Consider the following 23,170-nt stretch of genomic DNA (forward strand, 5'->3'; position numbering starts at 1 on the left):
GCCTTCCGATATCTAGAACCGATAATCAGAATCTCACAGCAACAGTTCCATTCTCTAAAAAAACCCAGAACTCAATGTAGTTAATTACGTATTATGAGATAAGTAGGTACTTCATTAACAAAACACGTCACGCAATCCATACAAGCGTTTATTACAGCATCTACGCCATCTACATGACAATGTCATTCGCACGAACCTACGAATTATCACACTGCATGAATGGACCATTCATCAGACCAATTAACACATCCGTACTACGCTACAATTAAAAAAAAACTCTAATTTTCGATAATCGCTTTAAAAATGGCATAAAAGTTGACGCGCGATCGCTGCACGCTTGTATACTGATAGATTTCAAGATGGCGATTGCCACGAAATGGCGGACGTTAGTCGCCATGTTTGTTCTGTCGCTTTGTGTGAATAGAGTGACGCCTTCGGCGGAGATTATGAAGAAATTGACTACTGGGTTTGCAACGGCGCTTGATAAGTGTAAGACTGAGGTGAGAATGGGGGCATTTACATAAATAAATAAACTCACGCCTGTAGGTATAACTAGTCACCTAAAATTAAAATAAAAAGACATATACCTATAATTTATTTTCCATAAGTTGCTTAAAAATATAAATTCTATTATGTTAATATCCAGAGGAAATAGTAGTTATGTTTGAATGAAGAATTGAAGAATGGTCGCCGCAATTTGAGCTAGGTATAAATTGTCTTAAACCACATTATAGCTTTAGAACACTTAGAAAGTTGCGGTTAGACAGGCGAGGAAATAGTACCTATAGTAGAGGAAAGAGTCTTAAAAGATTTGTTTAAAGTACATAAAGTAGGTTTTTTCAAAGGTTTCATTTTAAATAATGGTATTGTGGTTAATACGAAAACTATCCCGTTTATTTATGTTTACATACAGATATTGAAGTTGATTTAAATTTAAAACTTTAATGTCCATACTTTTTATACTTGAGAGATCCACCATCAACCATGTGTCTGCGAGAAGAGGAGAGTGATACTACCGTTATTAAGCTTATATAATGTAATTTTCCTAGCTAAACGTCCAAGAGAACGTAATGCAAGATTTATACAACTTCTGGCGAGAAGATTATGAGCTGCTGAACCGTGACACTGGCTGCCTCATCCTCTGCATGGCCTTGAAGTTCGACCTCATTGACGAGGATGCCAAGCTGCATCATAAGAATGCTCATGAGTTTGCCAAGACTCATGGTGCTGGTAAGAGTCATTATTTTCTTTACTTTTCTTCCTTCAGGCACATTTATTCTTCTTCTTTCTACCCTTGTCCCAAGTTATATGGGGTCGGTAGAATATGTCTTCCTCTTCTATTCTACTCTATCTTTCGTCATCACAACACTCACTTCTTTCTTTCTCATCCTTTTTCACACAATCCATCCATCGTTGTGTGGGTTTCCCTTAGGCCTCGCCCAGGGACGTGAATAAACAGGTTATAAAAACGCCTACTCTGCAACAGGGCAAGCTGCTGATGGTGAGGGCAAAAGGGAAAAGGAACCGGTGAACTATCCACGCAATATCCGAGATTATTACTTTCGGTACCTAGCAATGCACGGTCGAGAAGTTTCCAAAGTTGCAGAACATTCCTCATGAGAATTTTCGGTAACTTCTGAGAATGTTCTCGAGAACGAGAATTTATCAGAATACTTAGTAACTTCGTAGTTTATACCATAATTTCGTCGAACTCAGCAAGTCAAGACGTAGTCCCGTGGTAGTGCGCTGGCTTCGTATGCCGATGTTCTCAGGTTCGATCCTGACAGAGATCTTTTTGTTTTTATTTTGTTTGTTTTTTTTGTATACACCGTGTTTCACTTAACACTAAAAACCTGAAAACCGTTTGTTCAGAATCGAGAGCAGAATTGATTAAGCTATATATTGATGGGGGTAATATTTTTATTTAAATTAGTATTATTAGTTATTTTTTATGTGCCTATTCTATTGTATTCGTAATACAACATTGTGTATATCGCATGCTAGAGGTTGTTTACCTTTTTCAGTATTTGGGGGTATTAATACTGGCTGGTTACTTGGACGATTATTTTTTTCCGCTACGACTTTGACGTTGTTTGTCAATTAAATCTTAATGTTTATCATAAGTCATAACAAATTGAACTCGTACCAAATTACAACCTTGTCATTTTGAATATTAGGTTTAAATTTGCTTACTGCGATTACCTGTCCAATTTGAAGTTTACTGTGACAAAGCTTTAAAGTCTTTACAGTGACATCGTAGCTGTCTATTGGTAAACCTTATGTCGTTGCAGTAACGTACACAAATAAATAGTTTAATGGTTTATGATGGTAGTTAGCAATTATTTTATTGAGTGTAGAGCTAAAAGTCAAGTAGAGCTGTACAGAAAATTAAAAATTCATTTGAAAAAAAAGTAACCATCACATTAAAAAATGAATACTTTAGATGAGTTTTAAAAAATTAAAATCAGTTGAGGTGTCTGAGGTTTTGAGTGGTACCGGAAACACGTTGTATACATATATTGGCATGACCAAAAACAGGCATCAAGAAATAATAGTTCGGTACCTAATTTAAAAAAGTCAGGACTAAAACTGTGAAGTCCGAAAGTCGAAATGTTCCCTGAAGTATAGTGAGAATTTAAAATGAATGAATGAATGAATGAATGCTTTATTCATAAATGGTGCATTTACAAGTCAGGTTGTGGTTATATACATACATGTCTATTGTTTAGTTTGCCTATTATACAACTTATAGTGAGAATTTAGGTAACTTATCACTTATCAACAAAATAGCTAACTGTAATAGACAATATTACACATATAATAACATATAGTTTTATATTATGCCCATTTAAACATTATTTCAAGTATATTCTCTTGTTAAAATAATAAATTGCATGTTGCGGGAATGTTCTGCGAACATTCTCAAGAATGTTTCCGCTTTTTGGGAATGTTCTGCAATTTCTACATTACTACCGACGGTACCTTATTCTTGAGCTTCCCACCTACCTAGAGGCTCAATGTGTTGATCATGAGAGTAATTATTACCTATATTGTCATTATTATTTTCTACCTCTTTGACCACACATTGTCTTCTATTGTATATTATGTCATAGAAATCAAAATTCAAAACTCTTGCAGCAAACCTGGATAAAAAATAAGTAAAAAGAACATTTCATGAGAACATGGCACTGCCATCTTTGATAATCACCCTTGGCACAATACTAAAACAAACTATAATAGTCATTCAACTACTCATTTCAGATGATGAACTGGCCAAGCAGCTAGTTTCCATGATCCACGAATGCGAGAAAGCCAACACGGAAGCCGATGACTGCATCCGGACCCTGGGCATCGCCAAGTGCTTCAGAACCAAGATCCATGGGCTCAAGTGGGCACCGAGCATGGAAACAGTGCTGGAGGAGGTTATGACAGAAGTGAAACCGTCGTAGTTAGTAATATAAAAGATCTTGATCAAGTACCAATAGGCTAAGAATAAATTTAAAAGTGAAAAATGTCTGCCTTGGATGAGACATGAACTCACAGCCTTTGGAGCGGCATCGATTGTAGATGTTTCTGCTAATCAGAAATTAAAATTCAAGTGCCCATAGATTAGGCATTTTTTAAAGAATGGCGGAAGTGATCATTAAATAGGAAAATGGGAAAAAGTTATTAGTGGGTACAGTTTGAATAAAAATATATTTATAACGACAACATTGAAAAAATATAAATGACTTCTAAAAGTCACATACAGGTCGAACGCGATTAATTAATATTATTTTACCTTTTTTCCCAACGTTCCGCGACCACGGTCAGTGCAACCTGGCCGAAACGTTGGGAAAAAAGGTAAAATAATGTTAATTAATCGCGTTCGACCTGTATGTGACTTTAAATATGTGTACAAAGCGCGAGAACTTAAAGTGTTATATGACTTCTAAAGACAAAGATAATTAAATACTTTAAGCTATGATAAGAACAGAAACAACTTTAAGTAATAAGGTATTGAACTTTCTGTCTTGAATTTTTTCACGACACAAAAAAGTCTTGCGGGTAATTTGCTGCAATGTAATTCATTTATTTTTCTTCTTTCTTGTTTAGTTCAAAACTAATTTTCTGTTTTATAATATTTTGGTACCTATAATGTTGTTCTAAGGTAGGTATTTGATCAAAATGATACAGGCAGTGTCAAACGGACTCCGAATATTACGATTTGTTATTGTATATTGTAGCCTTCTCTACTATTAGCTTAAATGTCAGCAACAAGTCTTAATTTTACGTTAACTGTGATTATAATATTGTAAGTCAAATTATTATGTTGAAACAATAATAATGGTGGAAGTTCAAAATGTGTCTTTACTTATTTATTTCCTTATACTTTTTTTTCTAAAACCCTTTTCTAAAAGTTTGCATCTATAGAATTCAGATTTCGCATCTGAGTTATATCGACAGCCAATCTGTAAATAAGACTCGAACACTAAAATACAGGTGCAAAATTTATTTTATCTCGAATTCCCAACAGGATACTAAAAATGATTCAGCAAAGCAAAACAACAAGAGTAAATGCGCCATTAATGTAATAAATGTTGCTAAGACTACACATGAACAGCATTAATCTCAACTGATCAATGTTGAATTTTATACCTTGGCAATAGAGTTCAAAGAGACGGTGAACAACGGTGAAGCTGGTAAAGAAAAGAGTACACAAGATAAGAATGTTTGCGCGTTCAGACGCATGTGCTGTTCGACAAATCCGCCCAGCATTTATAAATCTTATCGATATAATAAAAAAAAATTGGGAAGGAAGCCAAGGGAGCAACATTCCACTTGCATCTAGTGCCACAAATTTAGCAAGATTTTGGTTGTTAACACTAAGTATAAATTGTTTTTTTAATATCACCTTAATCACCTAGTAATAACAGCTACCTTATGTTCGTCATCCTCCTTGCGTTATCCCTGCATTTTTCACGGCTCATGGGAGCATGGTATCCGCATTGACAACTAATCCCAAGATTTGGCGTAGGTACTAGTTTTACGAAAGCAAAGGGTAACTAGGCCTTATTGGAATTAGTCCGGTTTCCTCACGATGTTTTCATTCACCGAAAAGCGACTGGCGATATACCTATCTAAAATCATAGTCAGTTCATACGGACTATGATTTTAAACAGATATAATTTTATAATGAGATGATAATTTGAGTATGAGGTTATCTTTTGTATTTACATTTATTGACACATTGTCATGATTGGGGAAAGAAATTGTTAAATGAAGTAAGGATGGCAGAGGTCTAAAGATAATGCCTTACGGTACTACATAATCATTATGCATTTAACGGGAATCAATCACTGTCTTGAGATAACTTAAGAGAAAAACTAGTAAGAAATATTTTAACGCTGTTTTACAGTTTTTTATATTTATTTCAAAATTGAATATGATAAAAATGTACTTATTACCATCTGGATTCCTATTTCTCAGAATATTAAATACGTCTATTCTGTACTCTCATCCCAACTCTGTGTAGACGACGGGGTAAACAATAAGAGGGCTCAGGTGTCCGATGTTCGCAAATAACAATCTCGTTTTATTTCTTCTAAACAACGCATTGGTTTGCTACCCGCGCGATTTTCTCTGAAAAAGGGGATTTTACGAGTCACGAGAATGCCTGATTCAATAAAACTATCATCGTTCTTTGGAATTTATATTTTTTTGTAGATGAGATAGTTATATAATTATATATTTTTTAACAATTAATTAAGACACATGCAATATTGGTCTAACTGGCAATTAAGAGACAAATTAAGAGACTCCACCGACGCTATGTGTTGGTGGTATTCGATCAATAATTACCTACTTCACTAAAAACCAATAGTTTTAAAAATTGACAAAAATTTAATACAGGTTTTATGTTTGTTCATGATAATAAAATTAAGTGATAAGTTATAGCGAAAACAAGTGTTTTCTAATATATAATGCCTTTATTACATTGTTTCATTTAAATAAATAGGTAAAAACGGAAACAGAAAATTACACGCAAGCACGACTGCTACCAGAGCACAGAAAATGACATCTATGCTCCTCTAGTTAGAGTATTTAATATGAGTAGTTCTTTCGAATTATAATGAAAATAAAATTACTCTTTATTACGTAGCTTCAACATAAAATATATGCTAAACGACAGGTTAACTGTAGTTTCAAAAGGGCTTTTTTCTATATCAGACCACACAACAATAAACCGTTTTAGTAAAGACACTTCTTATTTGTATAACCATAGAGAATTAATGAAAAAAAAAAAATGTTTTACAATAAAAAGGCATGATGACGGACATTTGTGATTGTTTTCAAAATGGCGCTGTGGTGGGTGGTGTTGGCTCTGGTACTGGCTGCTGGGGCTGGGGAGATAGATGCGGCGTCAGAGCACTCCATAACTATGAGTAATGTCAACGCGCATTATGGGAAGACTTTGGAGATGTGTCGGGAGGAGGTGAGTAGTATTGTTTCGTATCTGTTATTAATGTTACTAGAGACTAAAAGGGTAATACATTATATATTAAAATAATTATAATATATGATGTAATCTAGGTAGTAATTTGTTTCATTTACCATTTATGTTGCTTCCCTCTCTGCTGTCGTGTAAGTATTTCATATGTATAACTATGCAAGCATCAAATACTAACCGAGATTTCGTTTCCAATCTTTCTTGTGATTTCTGTAAATTGCAATAATTATCTTTGGCATAGGTATTTACTCCTCTAAAGTGCAGTTAAATAGAAATGGCAAATTTAATAATGTTAACAAACAAATGACAGATCTTGTACACTGAACCTATAAATCCTATAATTTGCGAGCTTTGGTGTCCGAGGCGATGGCATTTGGTCTTCTTGATTCTAACATAATATCAGTATTAATTGACTACGAGTATTGTACTAGGCTCTTCGAAACTCAGCCTAGTTTTTCTGTAGGAAAAATACATTGGTCATTACTAGGATTATAGGTCGTATGATAAAATGCTTGGTACACTATGGCAGGGGTCTCCAAATGGCGAACGGTGGTCCACATCGGCATTTTAATGCGGTCCACGTTTCGTTGTTAACAAGTTGTAAGTACTGCCGTCCGGAACAAAACAATAAAGTCGTCTTATTCTTACAATCAGGACTCCTGAAGAAACTAATTGGTGACCCCTGCACTATGGTGTAATAAATTCGAGAAATGTTCTCTTCTACAGGCCCAAATATCCCGCGAAGTCATGCCAGAGTGGCACCACATCTGGGATGATGACTTCGAGGTGACCCAGCGAGAGATCGGCTGCGCTATCATCTGCATGTCGCACAAGTTCTCCTTGCTGCAAGACGATAACCGCATGCACCATGACAGCATGTTTGATTATATCAGGAGTTTTGATGATGGTAAGATTCCTTCATCTTGACCATTTCATAGGGATGGGTGAGGATCGGGCAGTCAAGAGGGCCTATTTGGGTCGTCTAACTGGCTATCTTAAATATAGTTGGGCGGATAGAGTGGAGGCAGATCTCCGTACACTCGGCGTCGGCGAAGGCTGGCGTGATTTCGCTCTGAACCACGTAAAGAGGCGTGTTGGAAACTCATTTGATTCATCGCGCCAACAAAGTAAGTAAGTACAGTCACCGGCATAAATAATTATGTGATGATTTCTATACCTTGTGACTGTACGAATAAGGGTCCCCCCACATCTAGCGTCTCGCGAGCGTCGCGTCGGGCCAACTGTATGGGCAAAGCCTGACGCCGCGTCGACGTCGCGTCGACGCGGCGTCTTTTTTCATACAGTTGGCCCGACGCGACGCTCGCGAGACGCTAGATGTGGGGGGATCCTAAGGAAGATTCATTAGATGTAATACTCATCAAATTAAAAGAAAGAGTATGACCTGATGATGATGTATAATTAGCTGTAAAAGCGGACTCCAGGCTCCCATGAGTCATATTGCCGGGATAACGCAACGAGCAGGATGAATTGTATCCAGTGACTAGTAAATTCGTGCGGATTAAAATTAGGTATCTTATAATGGAACTAACTAAATATTTAATATATTAAAAATCATGTAAGTACAAGAGATAAAGAAAAGACGAATCCCGAATCCAGATTAATTAACGAACTCGTAAAAAATAAGATGTTTAGGTATTGAGACTACTGAGCTTAAAATGAGGTCTAGCTATTTTTAAAGAAAACTAGTTTTTTAAAGGTGCGCGGGGCCCGAGGGCCCCGCGGTGTTCTTAATTGTCTTTGTCTTTGTGCCTGTCTTGTGCTTTTGCTGATTAGCTTTTGCTTGAATTGTATGTCTTGCCTTTGTTTGCCTCGTGCACAAACTGTACTTGGTAGTAACCGTGGTAAGAGAAGACTGCACACTGTCTGCCCGCAGCTCGGCCTGCGGCCTCGCGTGCTTGGGAGCCTCTCAGGCACGCTCCGGGCCTTCGGCCCTCCGCGTAGTTACTGTGGGCGTTGTAGGGAAGTTGGAGCTTAAACACGACCCAATAGTAAAAGTGTCTTGAGAAGCTCACGACGGGCCTGCGGCCTGCGGCCTCCGGCCCGTCGTTTCGCTTCTCTAAGACACTTTTACTATTGGGTCGTGTTTAAGCTCCAACTTCCCGGTCCGCCGGCGAGCCGATCAGGGACGCTCCGGGCCTTCGGCCCTACGCGGAGCTCGGCCTTCGGCCTTCGCTGGGTTTCGTTTCGAAGCTCTGCGTCGGGCCTTCGGCCCGCCGCGTCGCTTTTTAGACACTTTGATTATCGTTCTGCTTGGGAGCACAGTCTGTACGCAGCTCGGCCTGCGGCCTTCGCGTGCTTGGGAACACTCTGCCCGCAGCTCGGCCTGCGGCCTTCGCGTGCTTGGAAGCCTCTCAGGCACGCTCCGGGCCTTCGGCCCTCCGCGTAGTTACTGTGAGAGTTGTAGGTAAGTTGGAGCTTAAACACGACCCAATATTAAAAGTGTCTTGAGAAGCTCACGACGGGCCTACGGCCTGCGGCCTCCGGCCCGTCGTTTCGCTTCTCTAAGACACTTTTACTATTGGGTCGTGTTTAAGCTCCAACTTCCCGGTCCGCCGGCGAGCCGATCAGGGACGCTCCGGGCCTTCGGCCCTACGCGGAGCTCGGCCTTCGGCCTTCGCTGGGTTTCGAAGCTCCGCGTCGGGCCTTTGGCCCGCCGCTTCGCTTATTTAGATACTTTTTGTTATTGTTTTCTTGGGAGCACAGTCTGCACGCAGCTCGGCCTGCGGCCTTCGCGTGCTTGGGAGCACTCTGCCCGCAGCTCGGCCTGCGGCCTTCGCGTACTTGGGAGCCTGTCAGATACGCTCCGGGCCTTCGGTCCTCCGCGTAGTTACTGTGGGGATTGTAGGATTTGTAGGGAAGTTGGACCTCCGGCCTGCGGCCTCCGGCCCGCCGCGTCGCTTTTTAGACACTTTTACTAATATTTTCTTGCTTGGGAACACTGTCTGTACGCAGCTCGGAACTTGGACCGGAGCAATGACCGTTGGGCTGTAGAACGCTCCCTCAGGCTGGTAGGGAAATTTGACTTTGTCCCCTCTCGCCGCCGTTTTTGACTTTTCCAAAAATTTTTTTTTCTCATTTCTATTTTTGGCCCCCGCTCTTACCACGTGCCAAATTTGAAAGCGCTCGGACCGAAAATAAAAAAAAAAATTTCAAAGTCGGCCATTTTGAAATTTTGTAAATGCCATTCGATGGACCTCAGATAACTGTACAACATTAGCTTAAGCACTATTAACCTTTTTCCTACCGTTACGGAGCTATGGGGATTTAAAAAAAAACCTCCATACAAACTGGTAGGGAAATTTGACTTTGTCCCCTCTCGCCACCGTTTTTGACTTTTCCAAATTTTTTTTTTCTCATTTCTATTTTTGGCCCCCGTTCTTACCACGTGCCAAATTTGAACGCGCTCGGACCGAAAATAAAAAAAAAAAATTTCAAAGTCGGCCATTTTGAAATTTTGTAAATGTAATTCGATGGACCTCAGATAACTGTACAACATTAGTTCAAGCACTATTAACCTTTTCCCTACCGTTACGGAGCTATGGGGATTTAAAAAAGGACCTCCATACAAATTTCAATTGGCCTTCAAAGGGCGCCATTTTGAATTTTTCAAAATTTTCTTTTTGTATACTAATCTTGGGGTGGCTGTCTACCCGTGTGCAAAATTTCAGCGCGCTCGGACCATTTTGAAATTTTTCAAAAAAAAAAGTCGGCCATTTTGATTTTTTTTTAATGCCATTCGATGGACCTCGGGTGACTGTATAACATTTGTTTGAACACTTTTCACTTCTTTGTACCGTTACGGAGCTATGGTAATTAAAAGAAAAACCTCCATTCAAATTTCAATTAGCCCTCAAAGGCCGCCATTTTGAATTTTTCAAAATTTTCTTTTTGAATATAAATCTTGGGGCCACCTTCCACCCGTGTGCCAAATCTCAGCGCGCTAGGACCATTTTGAAATTTTTCAAAAAAAAAAGTCGGCCATTTTGAATTTTTTTTAATGCAACTTTTTTCTACTCGGATACCTGTATGACATTTGGTCGAGCACCCCCCGGCTATCTCTTACGGTTTAAAAGTTGCCATACAAAATAAAAGTGGCCAGTTTTCCCACATTTGTAGCATTTTTCAATTTTTTTCTATTTCATTCGAATCAAGGCCACTTGGAGATTCTATGACCAAAATTTGAGATCTCTACGACAAACTTGAAAAATCGTCAAAAAAAAAAGTCGGCCATTTTGAAAAAAAAATGGCGGCGTCAAAAACTGCCCAGGGTCCTCTATGACATTTGGTCGAACACTCCCCGGCTAACTCCAGCCGTTTGGCCAGGCCGTCCGACATTTTTTTACCCGGAACCGGTAGACCGACGGTCTGATCTATCCGGGGTCGCAGGACCAAACTCTATACGACCACACCAAACACTGCCACCCGCAAAAACCCCCTCTGCCTATTTTTTGAAAAATGTCAGTCGGGTTGTAGCTTTATATTATATAGATACCATATAATTTGCCATTACTTTCAGGTGACGCCCTCTCAGCAAAAGTAGTAGAACTATTCCACAACTGTGAGAAACAGTTCGAGCACATGGAAGACGACTGCAGCCGTGTCACCAAGGTCATGGCGTGTTTCAAGGTCGACGCCAAGAAAGCCGGCATCGCCCCTGAGGTCGCCATGATTGAAGCAGTTTTGGAGAAGTATTAAGACCAAACGGCATTATTTGAAACTCGAAATGACCCGCAATTGCAAAGGATAAAATTGAATGATCTTGTATAGTATAGCCTTCTCTGATTATGTTTAATATATCATTATTAACTTTGTTTTGATAGAATAAGTGAAATTATACTGACAACCAAGGTATTAGAACTATTGTTACACCACTGTGAGAAATAGTTCGAGCACATGGAAGACGACTGCAGCCGCGTCACCAAGGTCGTGGCATTTTCAAGGTCAAAGCCAAGAAAGCCGTCATCTCGCCTGAATTCGCCATGATTGAGGCTGTGCTGGAGAAGTATTAAGACCAAACGGCATTATTTGAAACTCGAAATGACCCGCAAAGGATAATACCCATATTTGATGATTTTTAGTCCTAGATTGATTTTGGTAACTGATTTTTAGCATAATGTGTTTATCTAAATACATTCTATAATTGCTATCGTCTACATTATTAAGTATTACTTATGTAAATGTTATTTATTGGTAAAAAGTGCTTTATGGTCCCTTTACAATTAGGTACTGAAAATATTATGCTTTCAATCTGACAGAATGAACAAATAAAACAACTTCAAATCCTCATATACTTTAGATTTAATACATTTCAATTAAGCGTTTTGTTAAACATTGTTATTTGCAAACTATTTAAGTATATTATGTTTAATAATTATAATAAAAAGCTGCTCAAGTCATTAGTAGACCTTTGGTTATTTTACATTTTTTTAATCCCCTAATATGCGAATTACAATTCGCTAATAAGCGAAGAAAAACTTTACTAATAAAATAGCTCAAGAGATATTAATGAATTAAACATCGATATGCCCAGTGCAACATTATAGAAGGCTTATACGAGATTTAATGACAAACATTGAATACAAACAACCACGCCTGCCCTAAGCGCTCGCTTCCGCGCAACCATCATATTAGTCTGTCGACGACACCGAAACGTCAAACCCATTCATTATCTAGTTACAACTCTTAGGCTGACCTCGTGCCTGTGTTGTTAAGAGGAGGCGCAAAGTCAGAAAATTAAAGGGCAATAAAAGATATGCCGAAACATGGAATGGATTTTGCCACTGCATGATTTTTTGTTTTTCCACTTTGAAAGTGCTACTAAATACTTCTGATTATTTTTTCTTTTGCAATAAGTGTCAAACACTGTAATGCTTATGTATGCTAAAATAAATGAAATAAAAAAAAAGACTTAATGAAAATTTTAAAACTCCCATGAAATCTTTTGGGTTTAAAGTGTATAGAACACTTCTTTTAGAATGTATTTTATCAAATCAAGCCTACATTCATCTTTACTGTTTTGGATGGAGTCGGTCATGGTAAATTGTAGTTAAAATTATTGAAATATCAGGTACTTACTTATTTATTTCCCTTTCATTAAAAAATGTAAAATTCATACAAACGAGCCGCTCAAACTCAAACTGTGTTTAAATTCATCCTACTTATTCCCTTTTTTGCAATCAAAAACTAACAGTTATTCAGATTTCAATCCAAGCGACTGCATAGTGCATACGCTACCCCCTCTTAACATTTACGATTGCACGTTAGTAATCACAGCGAATTAGCGGCCAAAAAAATCCGTCTACGATATATTGGTATCATGGCGGACGGCGGCCATTGTCGGCAATATGGCGTTGTACTGGCTGGTAGCTCTGGCGCTGGTGGGCGGGAGGATGGTCGACGGGACGGCGGAGGTCATGAGCCATGTCACTGCGCATTTTGGGAAGGCTTTGGAGCAGTGCCGTGAGGAGGTAATCTAATTTTGGATTTAAAACTTAATTTGATGGGTTGTTATCCCATTAAAGAAAGAAAACACAATTTTAGCAGTGTGTTCTACTGAAATGATTTCAGACTTTATAAACAAAGTAATATTTACTTCTTAGAAAAATAATCTTCTTAGAAGAATAAATAAGACGAAATGACGAGATGTCAGTAAGACGAAAGTAATGGTATTTGAAAGAGATGAGATTATGACACATTGCAAAATTGAGATCGATAATGAAAGTTTGGAACAAATGAAAGAGTTTGTGTATTTGGGAACGTTGTTTACAAGGGACGGTAAACATGGAGAAGATATTGAAAGGAGAGTGAATGCTGGGAATAGAGTGAATGGAGCACTAAACGCTTTTATGGGCAGCCAGAAAGTGTCGCAAAAAGCACGCCTGGCGGTGCATAGAGGAGTTTTAGTGCCTACACTTATGTATGGTAGTGAAAGTTGGGTGTGGGAGAAAAGACATCAAAGTCAAGTGAATGCCGTGGAAATGAGAGCGTCAAGAAGCATGTCTGGTGTGAAATTGAGTGATAGGATCAGAAATAGCGTGATAAGAGAGAAGTGTGGAGTGGATGTAGATGTGGTGACAAAGATTGAGATGGGTATGTTAAGGTGGTTCGGGCATGTAGAGAGGATGGATGAGAGGAGAGTAACGAAGAAAGTATATGAAAAAAGAGTGGAAGGGTCAGTTGGAAGACCTAGGCGAACTTTTCTTGTTCAAATCGGGGAAATATTGCAAAAAGGCCAGGTCAGAAGTACTCGAAACCGACGAGCGTGTATGAGAAACGTTATGAAAGTGTGTGAAGCGAAAGTGATTTGTCAGGATCGTAGTAAATGGAAATCCGTGATCACTGCCTACCCCTCTGGGAGACAGGCGTGATTGTATGCATGTATGTATGTAAGAATAAATAATAATATAATAATAAATAAAAATAATGAAATAAAAAAGATACCTGTGTATGGAATTATTTTCAAGGATATGCAAACTATTAAAAAGTGCCAGGAAAAAATCAATTAGTTTCTATTTTTATTTTAGAGAAATAATTGTCATTTAGTTTCCTTTATTGGCTTGTAGGATATCCGTTTTAAGACCCGACTCCACACGAGATCCCCATAATCCTGACGTTATGTCCCACAGTCCCAGCTGTCCCCAGAAGTCCTAGATGAGTTCCACAACTTCTGGCGCGAAGACTTCGAGGTGGTCCACCGCGAGTTAGGCTGCGCCATCATGTGCATGTCCAACAAGTTCTCGCTGCTGCAAGACGATGCACGCATGCACCATGAGAACATGCATGACTATGTGAAGAGCTTCCCGCAAGGTATGTTTTTACAAACTTTTGCTTTTAAGAAATCTTTTTCGTCTTCATGAGTTCTCTTTATTCCAAGACGATGCACCGTGAGGAAATGCGTGACTACGTCAAGAGCTTCCCACATGGTGAGCAGGTCACACACTTTTGATTCAAAGACATTTTACATCTTTATCAGTTCTCCCTGCTCCAAGACTATGCACGGATGCACTATGACAACATGCATGACTACGTCAAAAGTTTCCCACAAGGGCCACAAGGTAAGCAGGTCACAAACTTTTGTTTCGAAGACATAATCTCTCCTCTCTACTTTTGCTTCAAGGACATCGTGTGAATGTCCAACAAGTTCTCCCTTCTGCAAGACGATGCACACATGCACCATGAGAAAATACATGATTATGTCAAGAGCTTCCCACAAGGTATTTATAAACTTTTGAATCGAAAACATATTTTTTTTTCTCCGACAGTTTCTACTCCAAGATGAATACTATGAGAACATCAATGACTAAAATGAATGAAATCGTTTATTCACAATGAACATAGTGTAACAAAATATCTTAGATTACAAATAATGTGTCCCTTTATATATTTAGTATAGGTAGACGTGTGAAAACAGATGCCAATGATATTGATCACTCAGTCAAGAGCTTCACACAAGGTATTTAACTATTTATAAACTTACACTTCAAAGACATTTGCATCTCCGACAGTTCTCTCTACCCCAAAACGAACACCATGAACTTCCCATAAGATACGTATTGCAAATAAATGTTTCTGCCACAATAACTGTTAAGAAATTCTTGATTGTCCAAACACTAACGAGAAATTTTCATTTGGTCAACATGACTGTGGGGTAGATAAGCTAAGGTACAGCGGGGCAAATCTCGACTGGGGGTCAATTGTAAGAAATCATTTTTTTCCATTATTACACTATAAAGTTGAGTTCTACATGTTTCCACTGAACACGCCTACCATGTATAACCGGTGGACACTCTATTTAATAATGCAAACATTGTAAAACATGGACCAGTTATATTTGTCCCCCAGTCGAGATTTGCCCCGCTGTACCTTATACTCAAGACAAAATTTTATCTTTTGAATCACATGATAAGGTCAGGGGTAATTTTGGAATCCTTCGCTTTCTCGATCATCGACTTTAAACATAACTGACTAAAACTAAGTACGACATACTTAAAACACATACACACACACACATCTTTCTGATTATGTTTTTTATTTCCGCTACCCAAAGGTTGTCTGGTAGAGATCGCTCTTTAGCGATAAGACCGCCTGTTGTCTGCCTCTATTTATAATCATTTGTTTTGTGTCCGCTGTATCTTTTTTCTGTATCTCTTGCTGAGGTGTGCCAATAAAGAGTATTCTATCTATCTATCTAACACATAATGATTGAAGCTAGACACGTTTGTATCCCCTAGGATAAGTATTTCAATTTACTTTATTCCAAAACCTTATAACAAAAATGTAGTTTGAGAAGATTGGAGTAGGTACAATACGTAATATTTTACCAGTTTCAGTGTTCATAACTGGCCAAATTTTATAAATAAGATCGACTGATCCGGGCATCCAGCACTTTACGGTTTTCCTAAAGAGTCATGAGAGAAAAATCATTTCAATTATTTTCGCAGTTTCGTAAACATGTTCTACTTTCCAAAGACTTCCTTACTCTATGCATTTTATTGACACTTCCCTCACTAAACCATAAACAAAAGTAGCATGGAGTGCAGCAATTTCCACGCCTTTAAAAATAGCAGTTTCTTGACCTGGTGGCGTATTTGGATCTTAAAAATATGATACCGATGTAATGACACTCTTTGACCGTATGATTTTGACGTGCCTAGTCATAATATATCAATCGTTCCTATCGAAATCTGTATTAGTTTAGTCCCATTTGTATTAGTACACCGGACTACCGTATTAGAGCAATTCTTAGATATGAGTAAGATGACACTGCAATATGTCAAAAGTTTCTTTCAGACAAATCCCATCCATATCCCATCCGTATCTAGATATGATATTTGCTGAATCGGGCCCAGAGATATATAAGATTCATTTGAGTAGCGTAAACGATTATCACGTTGCATGTTGGCTAGTACTTAACTAGTAGTTATCTCTGTGACACTAATATGAAAGAACGGTAGCAATAACTACGATAAGCGGCTAAGCGTACACGATTGGCCACTTTGCTCCGTATCTTGAAATACAAGTGAGACTTTCTGTTACTCATATTGGTATCAAGTTTTGACAATCTGAATGTGTCTACCGTTTGTAAAACGCATCGCGTGCTCACGTTCCCCGACGTACGAGAACTGTAATGTGTAACGTTATTATCCGGACCTGGGCAAACAACTCGGATTTATGGCCAGGAGTTTGGACGGCAGTTGCATAAACATGTGGGAAGTTCTTTATGAAACACACGTGATACGAGAAAGCACGTACTTATTATAGTTACTGCGATTAAGGGCAGAATTAATAATGATTTCATTTGTGTATTTTAAGACCTATTATTGGAAGTTAATTGAAGGTTTTTAAATGATTCACGGTTAGTTTCATTAGACTTATATTAACATTATTAACCGGGATATAGACCGTGATTACCTCTTTGAGGTCCTGATATTTCAACGCAATTGCATGCATGGAACAGACTTTTAGTTTCCCGTGATCATGATGCATGCAACTGCGTCGAAATATCGGGACCTCAATAAATATCAAAGAGGTAATCACGGTGTATATTGACCCGGATATATCTCGGTCAATAAAAGTTTAATTATAGGTATTGGTATTAGTTTTTCTGTCTACACACTTTAGATTTGTTAGGAAAGTAGAGACCTAAGAATACCACGCTAAATTGCAAGTGTCATAGCTAAGAAGTAACGCCGTGGCTTGCGTGGGCGACGGTCGCGCGATGGTCGCGCGACGGCGATGCGACGCATACGGAATCAAACCTTATCGATATGGAAGTAGGAGACGCGACGGCGACGGTCGCGCGACGGTCGCGCGACCGTCGCCCACGCAAGACACGGCGTCACATGAGAAACAATTATAGTATGTTATTCGCTATAAACCAATGAATTATACACATAACTTAGTATATTAATTTTGTAAAATTAAACTACTTATACACTGTGTTGATTCAAGAGTAATTTAGTGTATTCGTAAATTAATAGCTTCGTCATCATTACAGGTGACGTTCTTTCCGCGAAGATGGTAGAACTGATTCACAATTGCGAGAAACAGTACGATGACATCCCCGATGATTGCAACCGGGTTGTCAAGGTCGCAGCCTGCTTCAAGGTAAGCCAGGCTCTTTTTCTTTTATCTCCCTTTCTTTAAAGTAAGCTTCTGCAAGAAACCGCAGCAAAATAGCATTAGACCCTTCTCCTATGAGAAGGGATTCTGTTGTGTTCCTAATGGTGAGGAAGGTTGCCAGAGCTCAACCATGGGGAAGAGTGTTAGCGTTGTCAAACTTCTGGGAAAGATTTGTAAACGAGTTATTGGATATTCTGGTCACTGGGACTTGCAGAGACTGAAACCTTTTGCTGAATGATTTTTTTTTTCAAATCATTATTTGTTTCTTTTTTATTTTATTATAAACTTTAATGTGTTTTTTTTTTCTTACAGGTCGACGCTAAGAAAGCCGGTATAGCTCCTGAGGTCGCCATGATTGAAGCGGTGCTGGAGAAGTACTGAGACCAATCGCATAACTTTCAATTGAAAATGATACCGGTGGATTAGATGAAAGCGGTTTTCAAGTAGGACTAAAAATACTGATCATGGCCATTGGTCAGAAATAAATAAAATTATCATTATCAAGAAAGCGCTGTTATTTTTTATCGATGAAGTGACAGTTTTTAGAAAACAATTTTTTTTAGGTAATCTACAATAATATTACGCCTGATCATAATTATTCTGGACAGGATTTAGTTAGATTATTGTAAGCACCAATAAGTTATCACATATTTGTTTAAATGTATCCATAAATTGATGCATGAAAACGTTCCACCACTGATTATTTAATTGTAGTGAGTTTATAATCATATTTTAAAACAAAATTGAGAAGAGTCAGTATTTTAACTAACAGTACAACTAAAATCTAATAGGTACATGTGAATAAAAATGGTCATCTGAAACTAAGTATTTGTTCACCAGTATTATTTTGAATTGTTTGATACAATCAGCTAACAATACATTAATCAATGTCTAAAGAGTGATTCCTAGTAGGTAGATAGTTTTGATTAAATTCCATATCATCAACTATTTAGCCTAGTTAAGATTTTTGTGATTTAATAAATAGTTGTTTGAGTGGGAGTTTGTTTCAATTACAACATTATTCAATCCAACATAATTTATTACACATTATTAAAAACTTCGTATTCAAATGTTACCGATGCAAAAATGTTGCATGTACACAATCTTGTAAGGACATTATAAATCATAAGCAGAGCCCGGAAAATCCATAGCAAAACAAAAGACTGTCGCAATCAAACTAGGGTGAGAAACATTTTTTTATCGATATCGAGTAAGTTTTGTCTAAAAAAATCATACCGATATGTTTAGGTACGTACGTTATTTTATAATTATTCACGCCAAACGCAAAACAAGTAGTAAGTTAAGGGTTTGTTTTATATGTGTTATTATTTCATCTAAAATACAACGTAACCTATATTATCAACGTTACTTATATTTCTGCATATTAAGTAAGTAATAACCCTTTCCTTTTAGCTTGGCCGTAGTCGGGTGACAAAGAGGTAATCTAATCAACCTCATTGTAAATTTATAATAGACACTGCAGAAAATTAATATTCCATAAGACATTGAATGTCATTATTGTCATTTCATTGCGTATGACAGTGATAAAATATAAGTTGTGTCTCTGTAGATAATTATTATTTAAACCTTAAATATTTTGACACGGACGTGGTTGATATATAAAACTATTTCAAACGAGTAATGTGCAAGATCGTATTATCGGACTTCCGGTTGGGACGCCATCATAGCGGTTTCGTGTCGTGAATAATTTATTTTTCTTTTACTCATTAATGTTGTTTAAAGTGTAATATTGATAGCGTATTATGCAGTAAACTAATGGTATAGTGAGAAGCTGATGAAGAATTGTTCTCGAAACGCGTTTAGCCTCTTTTTTAGGGTTCCGTAGTCAACTAGGAACCCTTATAGTTTCGCCATGTCTGTCTGTCCGTCCGTCCGTCCGTCTGCGGATAATCTCAGTAACCGTTAGCACTAGAAAGCTGAAATTTGGTACAAATATGTATATCAATCGCGCCAACAAAGTGCAAAAATAAAAAATGAAAAAAAATGTTTTATTAGGGTACCCCCCCCCCCTACATGTAAAGTGGGGCCTGATATTTTTTGTCATTCCAACCCCAACGTGTGATATATTGTTGGATAGGTATTTAAAAATGAATAAGGGTTTACTAAGATCGTTTTTTGATAATATTAATATTTTCGGAAATAATCGCTCCTAAAGGAAAAAAAAGTGCGTCCCCTCCTTTAAACTTTTGAACCATATGTTTAAAAAATATGAAAAAAATCACAAAAGTAGAACTTTATAAAGACTTTCTAGGAAAATTGTTTTGAACTTGATAGGTTCAGTAGTTTTTGAGAAAAATATGAAAAACTACGGAACCCTACACTGAGCGTGGCCCGACACGCTCTTGGCCGGTTTTGTCGTAAACGGCCGGTAGTCCACGTGCTCTTGTAAAATCTAGCTATCAATTTACAAGTGCTAAGTCACCGTACAATGTCGTACTTACCGTACAAAAATTACTAATATTAGCTCATATCACCTTGACACTGGCGAAATAGTCCCAATGGACTGAAGCCATTTAATTTTAAAAACTGAACTGAAGATCGTATTAAAACGTGGATAACCAATCACCCTGAACTAGTCTACAATGAGTTTTATAAATTTGCTCCCTTGACGTCGAGTGAAGTCGAACGTTCATTTAGTATACATAAATGGCTTTACAGTGATAAACGAAACAGTGTTCTCCCAGAGAATGTTGAAAAATTAATGATTATATACTCCTATTACTATAACAAACCCAATAAGATGGCAAGTGCTGCTGTGTGTACTGACGTGGATTTCGAGGAAGAAATTTCATCTGTCTGTACCTGTATAATTATTTATACATTTTTTTTTTCATTTGGTGGGCCATTTTCTTCTCATATTTAGAACTATCGATATCGATAAAAAAATGTTTCTCACCCTAGTTTGATTGCGACAGTCTTTTGTTTTGCTATGGATTTTCCGGGCTCTGATCATAAGGCTTGAAATAATTTACAGGGAGATCTTGAATACGCCTAAGTATCTATACTTTGAAACTTTTTTGCTGTTGAAACTAGAAAAACACGAGAGTATAGAACACAATTACTGCATTGAGCAGAACACTATGAAGTCATCAAATGCACGCCATCATAAGCGACCAACTTTCAATCAGACACGCAAATTGAAATCAAAATTATTGTTTTGACCCTCACTGATTGCATACTTGCAACTTTGTGACAATTGAAAACACAAACGTGATTGAAACCCAGCCTTGGTAGCCTCACGTGTCAATTGACTACAATTTCCATACACCTATCAATTAAAACATCAACAATTAAAAACCTTGTCATCCATATATATGGACGCATCAGGAAATAACCAAGCACATTCTATTGACCACGAGCTGTATTTAGCTTTTTTTGAACGAAGAATCGAAGGAGAACGAAGAAGAACTACAAATAAAGGGTACAGTGGTATAATAATGGCGAAGTCTGTCCTGCTCTCTCTTGTGTTACTAGCTATGGCTGTGAAGAAGATAGAATCATCATCGGATACTATGAAGACCATAACTTCAGGGTTTCTTAAAGTGCTCGAAGAATGTAAACAGGAGGTCAGTAAATCGATATTTTTTTGTTAAATTTGGTTTAAATGATAATCCTCTGATTATTTGAACGAGAAAGCAAACCCGGATTAAAATAACTACAATGAGAATCAACTTTTTTATCAGGCACTGCAAACATAGACAAATATATAGTTTCTAAGTATTATTACTTATTAGATACTAAACTTTGAAGGGGTTGTGTTGTATTTGTAAATTTACTATTTACAGATTGCATGTTTTTTACCAACCATAGGATGTTTCGTTTTGCGTGAAAACCAGATAGTGATACTAGCTACCCAGTTCCTCTAAAAAACCTACCAATTCCTTGAGGTTCCGAAATTCTTTCTTTAGTGTGTTCAGCGTCTACATACTCTGAAGGGGTATATTTTATTGCTATTCTGTCCTCCATCAGCTAAACCTGCAAGGCCACGTGATAAGCGACTTGTATCACTACTGGAAGGAGGACTACTCTCTCCTGAACCGGGACACTGGCTGTGCCATCATCTGCATGAGCAAGAAGTTGGACCTCATCGACTCAAGTGGGAAACTTCACCATGGAAACACGCAGGAGTTTGCCACTAGGCATGGCGCTGGTACGTTAAAAAGCAAGTAATATTTTAGCTTTAGGTGCTATAAAAGCGTGATTTTACATTGTATATCAGCAACAAAATATAAGGAAGTTATTTTTTTAGAGTCCCTACTGCTCGTCAACATACAGAAAAGATTTAAAGAGTCTGCTTCGGAATTTTTCTCCCCAAAAATCTTGTTCAGCAGTAGAAGTTATTAGTTATTTAATTAATTATTGTGTATAAATCTTTACATATTCGTGTTTGTAAAGTTTGATGATGATGCATGTTTGCACTGCCGGTTTGGCATTTTCGTATCCAATGATTTGTCAGTCGACTAAATTCCTTAGTTCTTGATCTAAATAGGCATTCGTGTTAATATCATCTTCATTTTTTTCCAGCAAGCGAAGTAGCCTCAAAGCTAGTAGAGATACTCCACGCATGTGAGAAGAAGCATGACGCCATAGAAGACGAATGCATGAGAGCGCTGGAGATCGCCAAGTGCTTCCGAACGGACATACACCAGCTCAACTGGGCGCCCAAGATGGACGTTATTATCACCGAAGTGCTTACTGAAATGTAGATCTTGGACTGTATTTGTGGATTTTTTATCAGATACTCCTTTCACATTAAAGGTTCTTTCATTAGGGAAAGGGTCTTATTTTCGTGAAACATCCTTAAATTATTTTCTTATTTATATTTTGCAATGGTTTTGTAAAACTCTTTTCTGGTGGGAAGTCATAATTGTGATTATCATAAAGAAAGACATCTGTAAGACAAACAATATCTTTTGCCTTTCTTGTGTTGGACTTTATTTTGAAATCATCTCATCACGATCGGTAGAAATTCCTTTTTAAAAAGCTGCTTTAATATAGTAGAAAAAAGAAACAGAAATAAAAGTTCTACCTAGTGCTGTTCAGCTATGATGGTTGCACTTTTTGATCAAAACTAGAAAGTATTACAAGAAAGTTTACCATCTTAAGCGTCATCACCAAAAGAGCATTCCGCATTTAAATATTTCGTGTGTTGCAAATTTTTTTAAATCAATTTTCTGTGCATAATTCTGCACATTACCGTAAGAAAAGATCCTCTACTATCAGCCAATTTGCAGAAAATTTGCGTTTGTACGGGATAACGGTACACTTTTTCATAGAATACTCTTCATCCGATCTCTCACACTGGCTGTTATAAAATGTTATAGTCGTATAACACATAACAGCATGGTGTGGGACCATTAAATTACAACATCAGTCCACTTCCATTGTTCCGTATACCTAATTCACCCTATATCCTAACTGGTTTCCAAGCCTTAACGTATGCCCCCTATTCTGGACAGGACAATCGCCGCCTTACACGGACAACACAATACATCTACTTAGTACTTAATCGAGGCG

At 37.8% G+C, this 23,170-nt stretch overlaps 4 protein-coding genes across 4 annotated transcripts; all 4 read left to right on the top strand.

Annotated features, from left to right (window-relative positions):
• The first annotated feature begins 334 nt into the window (after nucleotides 1-334).
• On the top strand, nucleotides 335-3,587 carry LOC125234837 (general odorant-binding protein 1-like). Its single transcript, XM_048141251.1, has 3 exons — nucleotides 335-500; nucleotides 1,050-1,230; nucleotides 3,262-3,587. Exons 1-3 carry the CDS (start codon nucleotides 360-362, stop codon nucleotides 3,447-3,449), a joined length of 510 nt encoding a protein of 169 aa, XP_047997208.1. The 5' UTR covers nucleotides 335-359; the 3' UTR covers nucleotides 3,450-3,587.
• A 2,741-nt stretch (nucleotides 3,588-6,328) lies between these two features.
• LOC125234842 (general odorant-binding protein 2-like) lies at nucleotides 6,329-11,525 on the top strand. Its single transcript, XM_048141256.1, has 3 exons — nucleotides 6,329-6,475; nucleotides 7,217-7,397; nucleotides 11,028-11,525. Exons 1-3 carry the CDS (start codon nucleotides 6,338-6,340, stop codon nucleotides 11,204-11,206), a joined length of 498 nt encoding a protein of 165 aa, XP_047997213.1. The 5' UTR covers nucleotides 6,329-6,337; the 3' UTR covers nucleotides 11,207-11,525.
• Nucleotides 11,526-12,716: 1,191 nt separating this feature from the next.
• LOC125234839 (general odorant-binding protein 2-like) lies at nucleotides 12,717-18,134 on the top strand. The gene is made up of 4 exons (XM_048141252.1): nucleotides 12,717-12,978; nucleotides 14,137-14,317; nucleotides 17,508-17,617; nucleotides 17,945-18,134. Exons 1-4 carry the CDS (start codon nucleotides 12,856-12,858, stop codon nucleotides 18,011-18,013), a joined length of 483 nt encoding a protein of 160 aa, XP_047997209.1. The 5' UTR covers nucleotides 12,717-12,855; the 3' UTR covers nucleotides 18,014-18,134.
• A 2,956-nt stretch (nucleotides 18,135-21,090) lies between these two features.
• LOC125234841 (general odorant-binding protein 1-like) lies at nucleotides 21,091-22,359 on the top strand. Its single transcript, XM_048141254.1, has 3 exons — nucleotides 21,091-21,219; nucleotides 21,623-21,803; nucleotides 22,178-22,359. Exons 1-3 carry the CDS (start codon nucleotides 21,091-21,093, stop codon nucleotides 22,357-22,359), a joined length of 492 nt encoding a protein of 163 aa, XP_047997211.1.
• The last annotated feature ends 811 nt before the right edge of the window (nucleotides 22,360-23,170 follow it).

Source organism: Leguminivora glycinivorella, chromosome 16, assembly GCF_023078275.1.
Source record: "Leguminivora glycinivorella isolate SPB_JAAS2020 chromosome 16, LegGlyc_1.1, whole genome shotgun sequence".
NCBI lineage: Eukaryota > Metazoa > Arthropoda > Insecta > Lepidoptera > Tortricidae > Leguminivora > Leguminivora glycinivorella.

Coding starts and splice junctions, on each gene's coding strand:
- LOC125234837 (XM_048141251.1), top strand. CDS start 360: ATGGCGATTGCCACGAAATGGCGGACGTTAGTCGCCATGTTTGTTCTG. Junction 501..1,049: donor TTGATAAGTGTAAGACTGAG/GTGAGAATGGGG, acceptor TAATTTTCCTAG/CTAAACGTCCAAGAGAACGT. Junction 1,231..3,261: donor TGCCAAGACTCATGGTGCTG/GTAAGAGTCATT, acceptor TACTCATTTCAG/ATGATGAACTGGCCAAGCAG.
- LOC125234841 (XM_048141254.1), top strand. CDS start 21,091: ATGGCGAAGTCTGTCCTGCTCTCTCTTGTGTTACTAGCTATGGCTGTG. Junction 21,220..21,622: donor TCGAAGAATGTAAACAGGAG/GTCAGTAAATCG, acceptor GTCCTCCATCAG/CTAAACCTGCAAGGCCACGT. Junction 21,804..22,177: donor TGCCACTAGGCATGGCGCTG/GTACGTTAAAAA, acceptor ATTTTTTTCCAG/CAAGCGAAGTAGCCTCAAAG.
- LOC125234842 (XM_048141256.1), top strand. CDS start 6,338: ATGGCGCTGTGGTGGGTGGTGTTGGCTCTGGTACTGGCTGCTGGGGCT. Junction 6,476..7,216: donor TGGAGATGTGTCGGGAGGAG/GTGAGTAGTATT, acceptor TCTCTTCTACAG/GCCCAAATATCCCGCGAAGT. Junction 7,398..11,027: donor TATCAGGAGTTTTGATGATG/GTAAGATTCCTT, acceptor CATTACTTTCAG/GTGACGCCCTCTCAGCAAAA.
- LOC125234839 (XM_048141252.1), top strand. CDS start 12,856: ATGGCGTTGTACTGGCTGGTAGCTCTGGCGCTGGTGGGCGGGAGGATG. Junction 14,318..17,507: donor TGTGAAGAGCTTCCCGCAAG/GTATGTTTTTAC, acceptor TCATCATTACAG/GTGACGTTCTTTCCGCGAAG. Junction 17,618..17,944: donor AGGTCGCAGCCTGCTTCAAG/GTAAGCCAGGCT, acceptor TTTTTCTTACAG/GTCGACGCTAAGAAAGCCGG.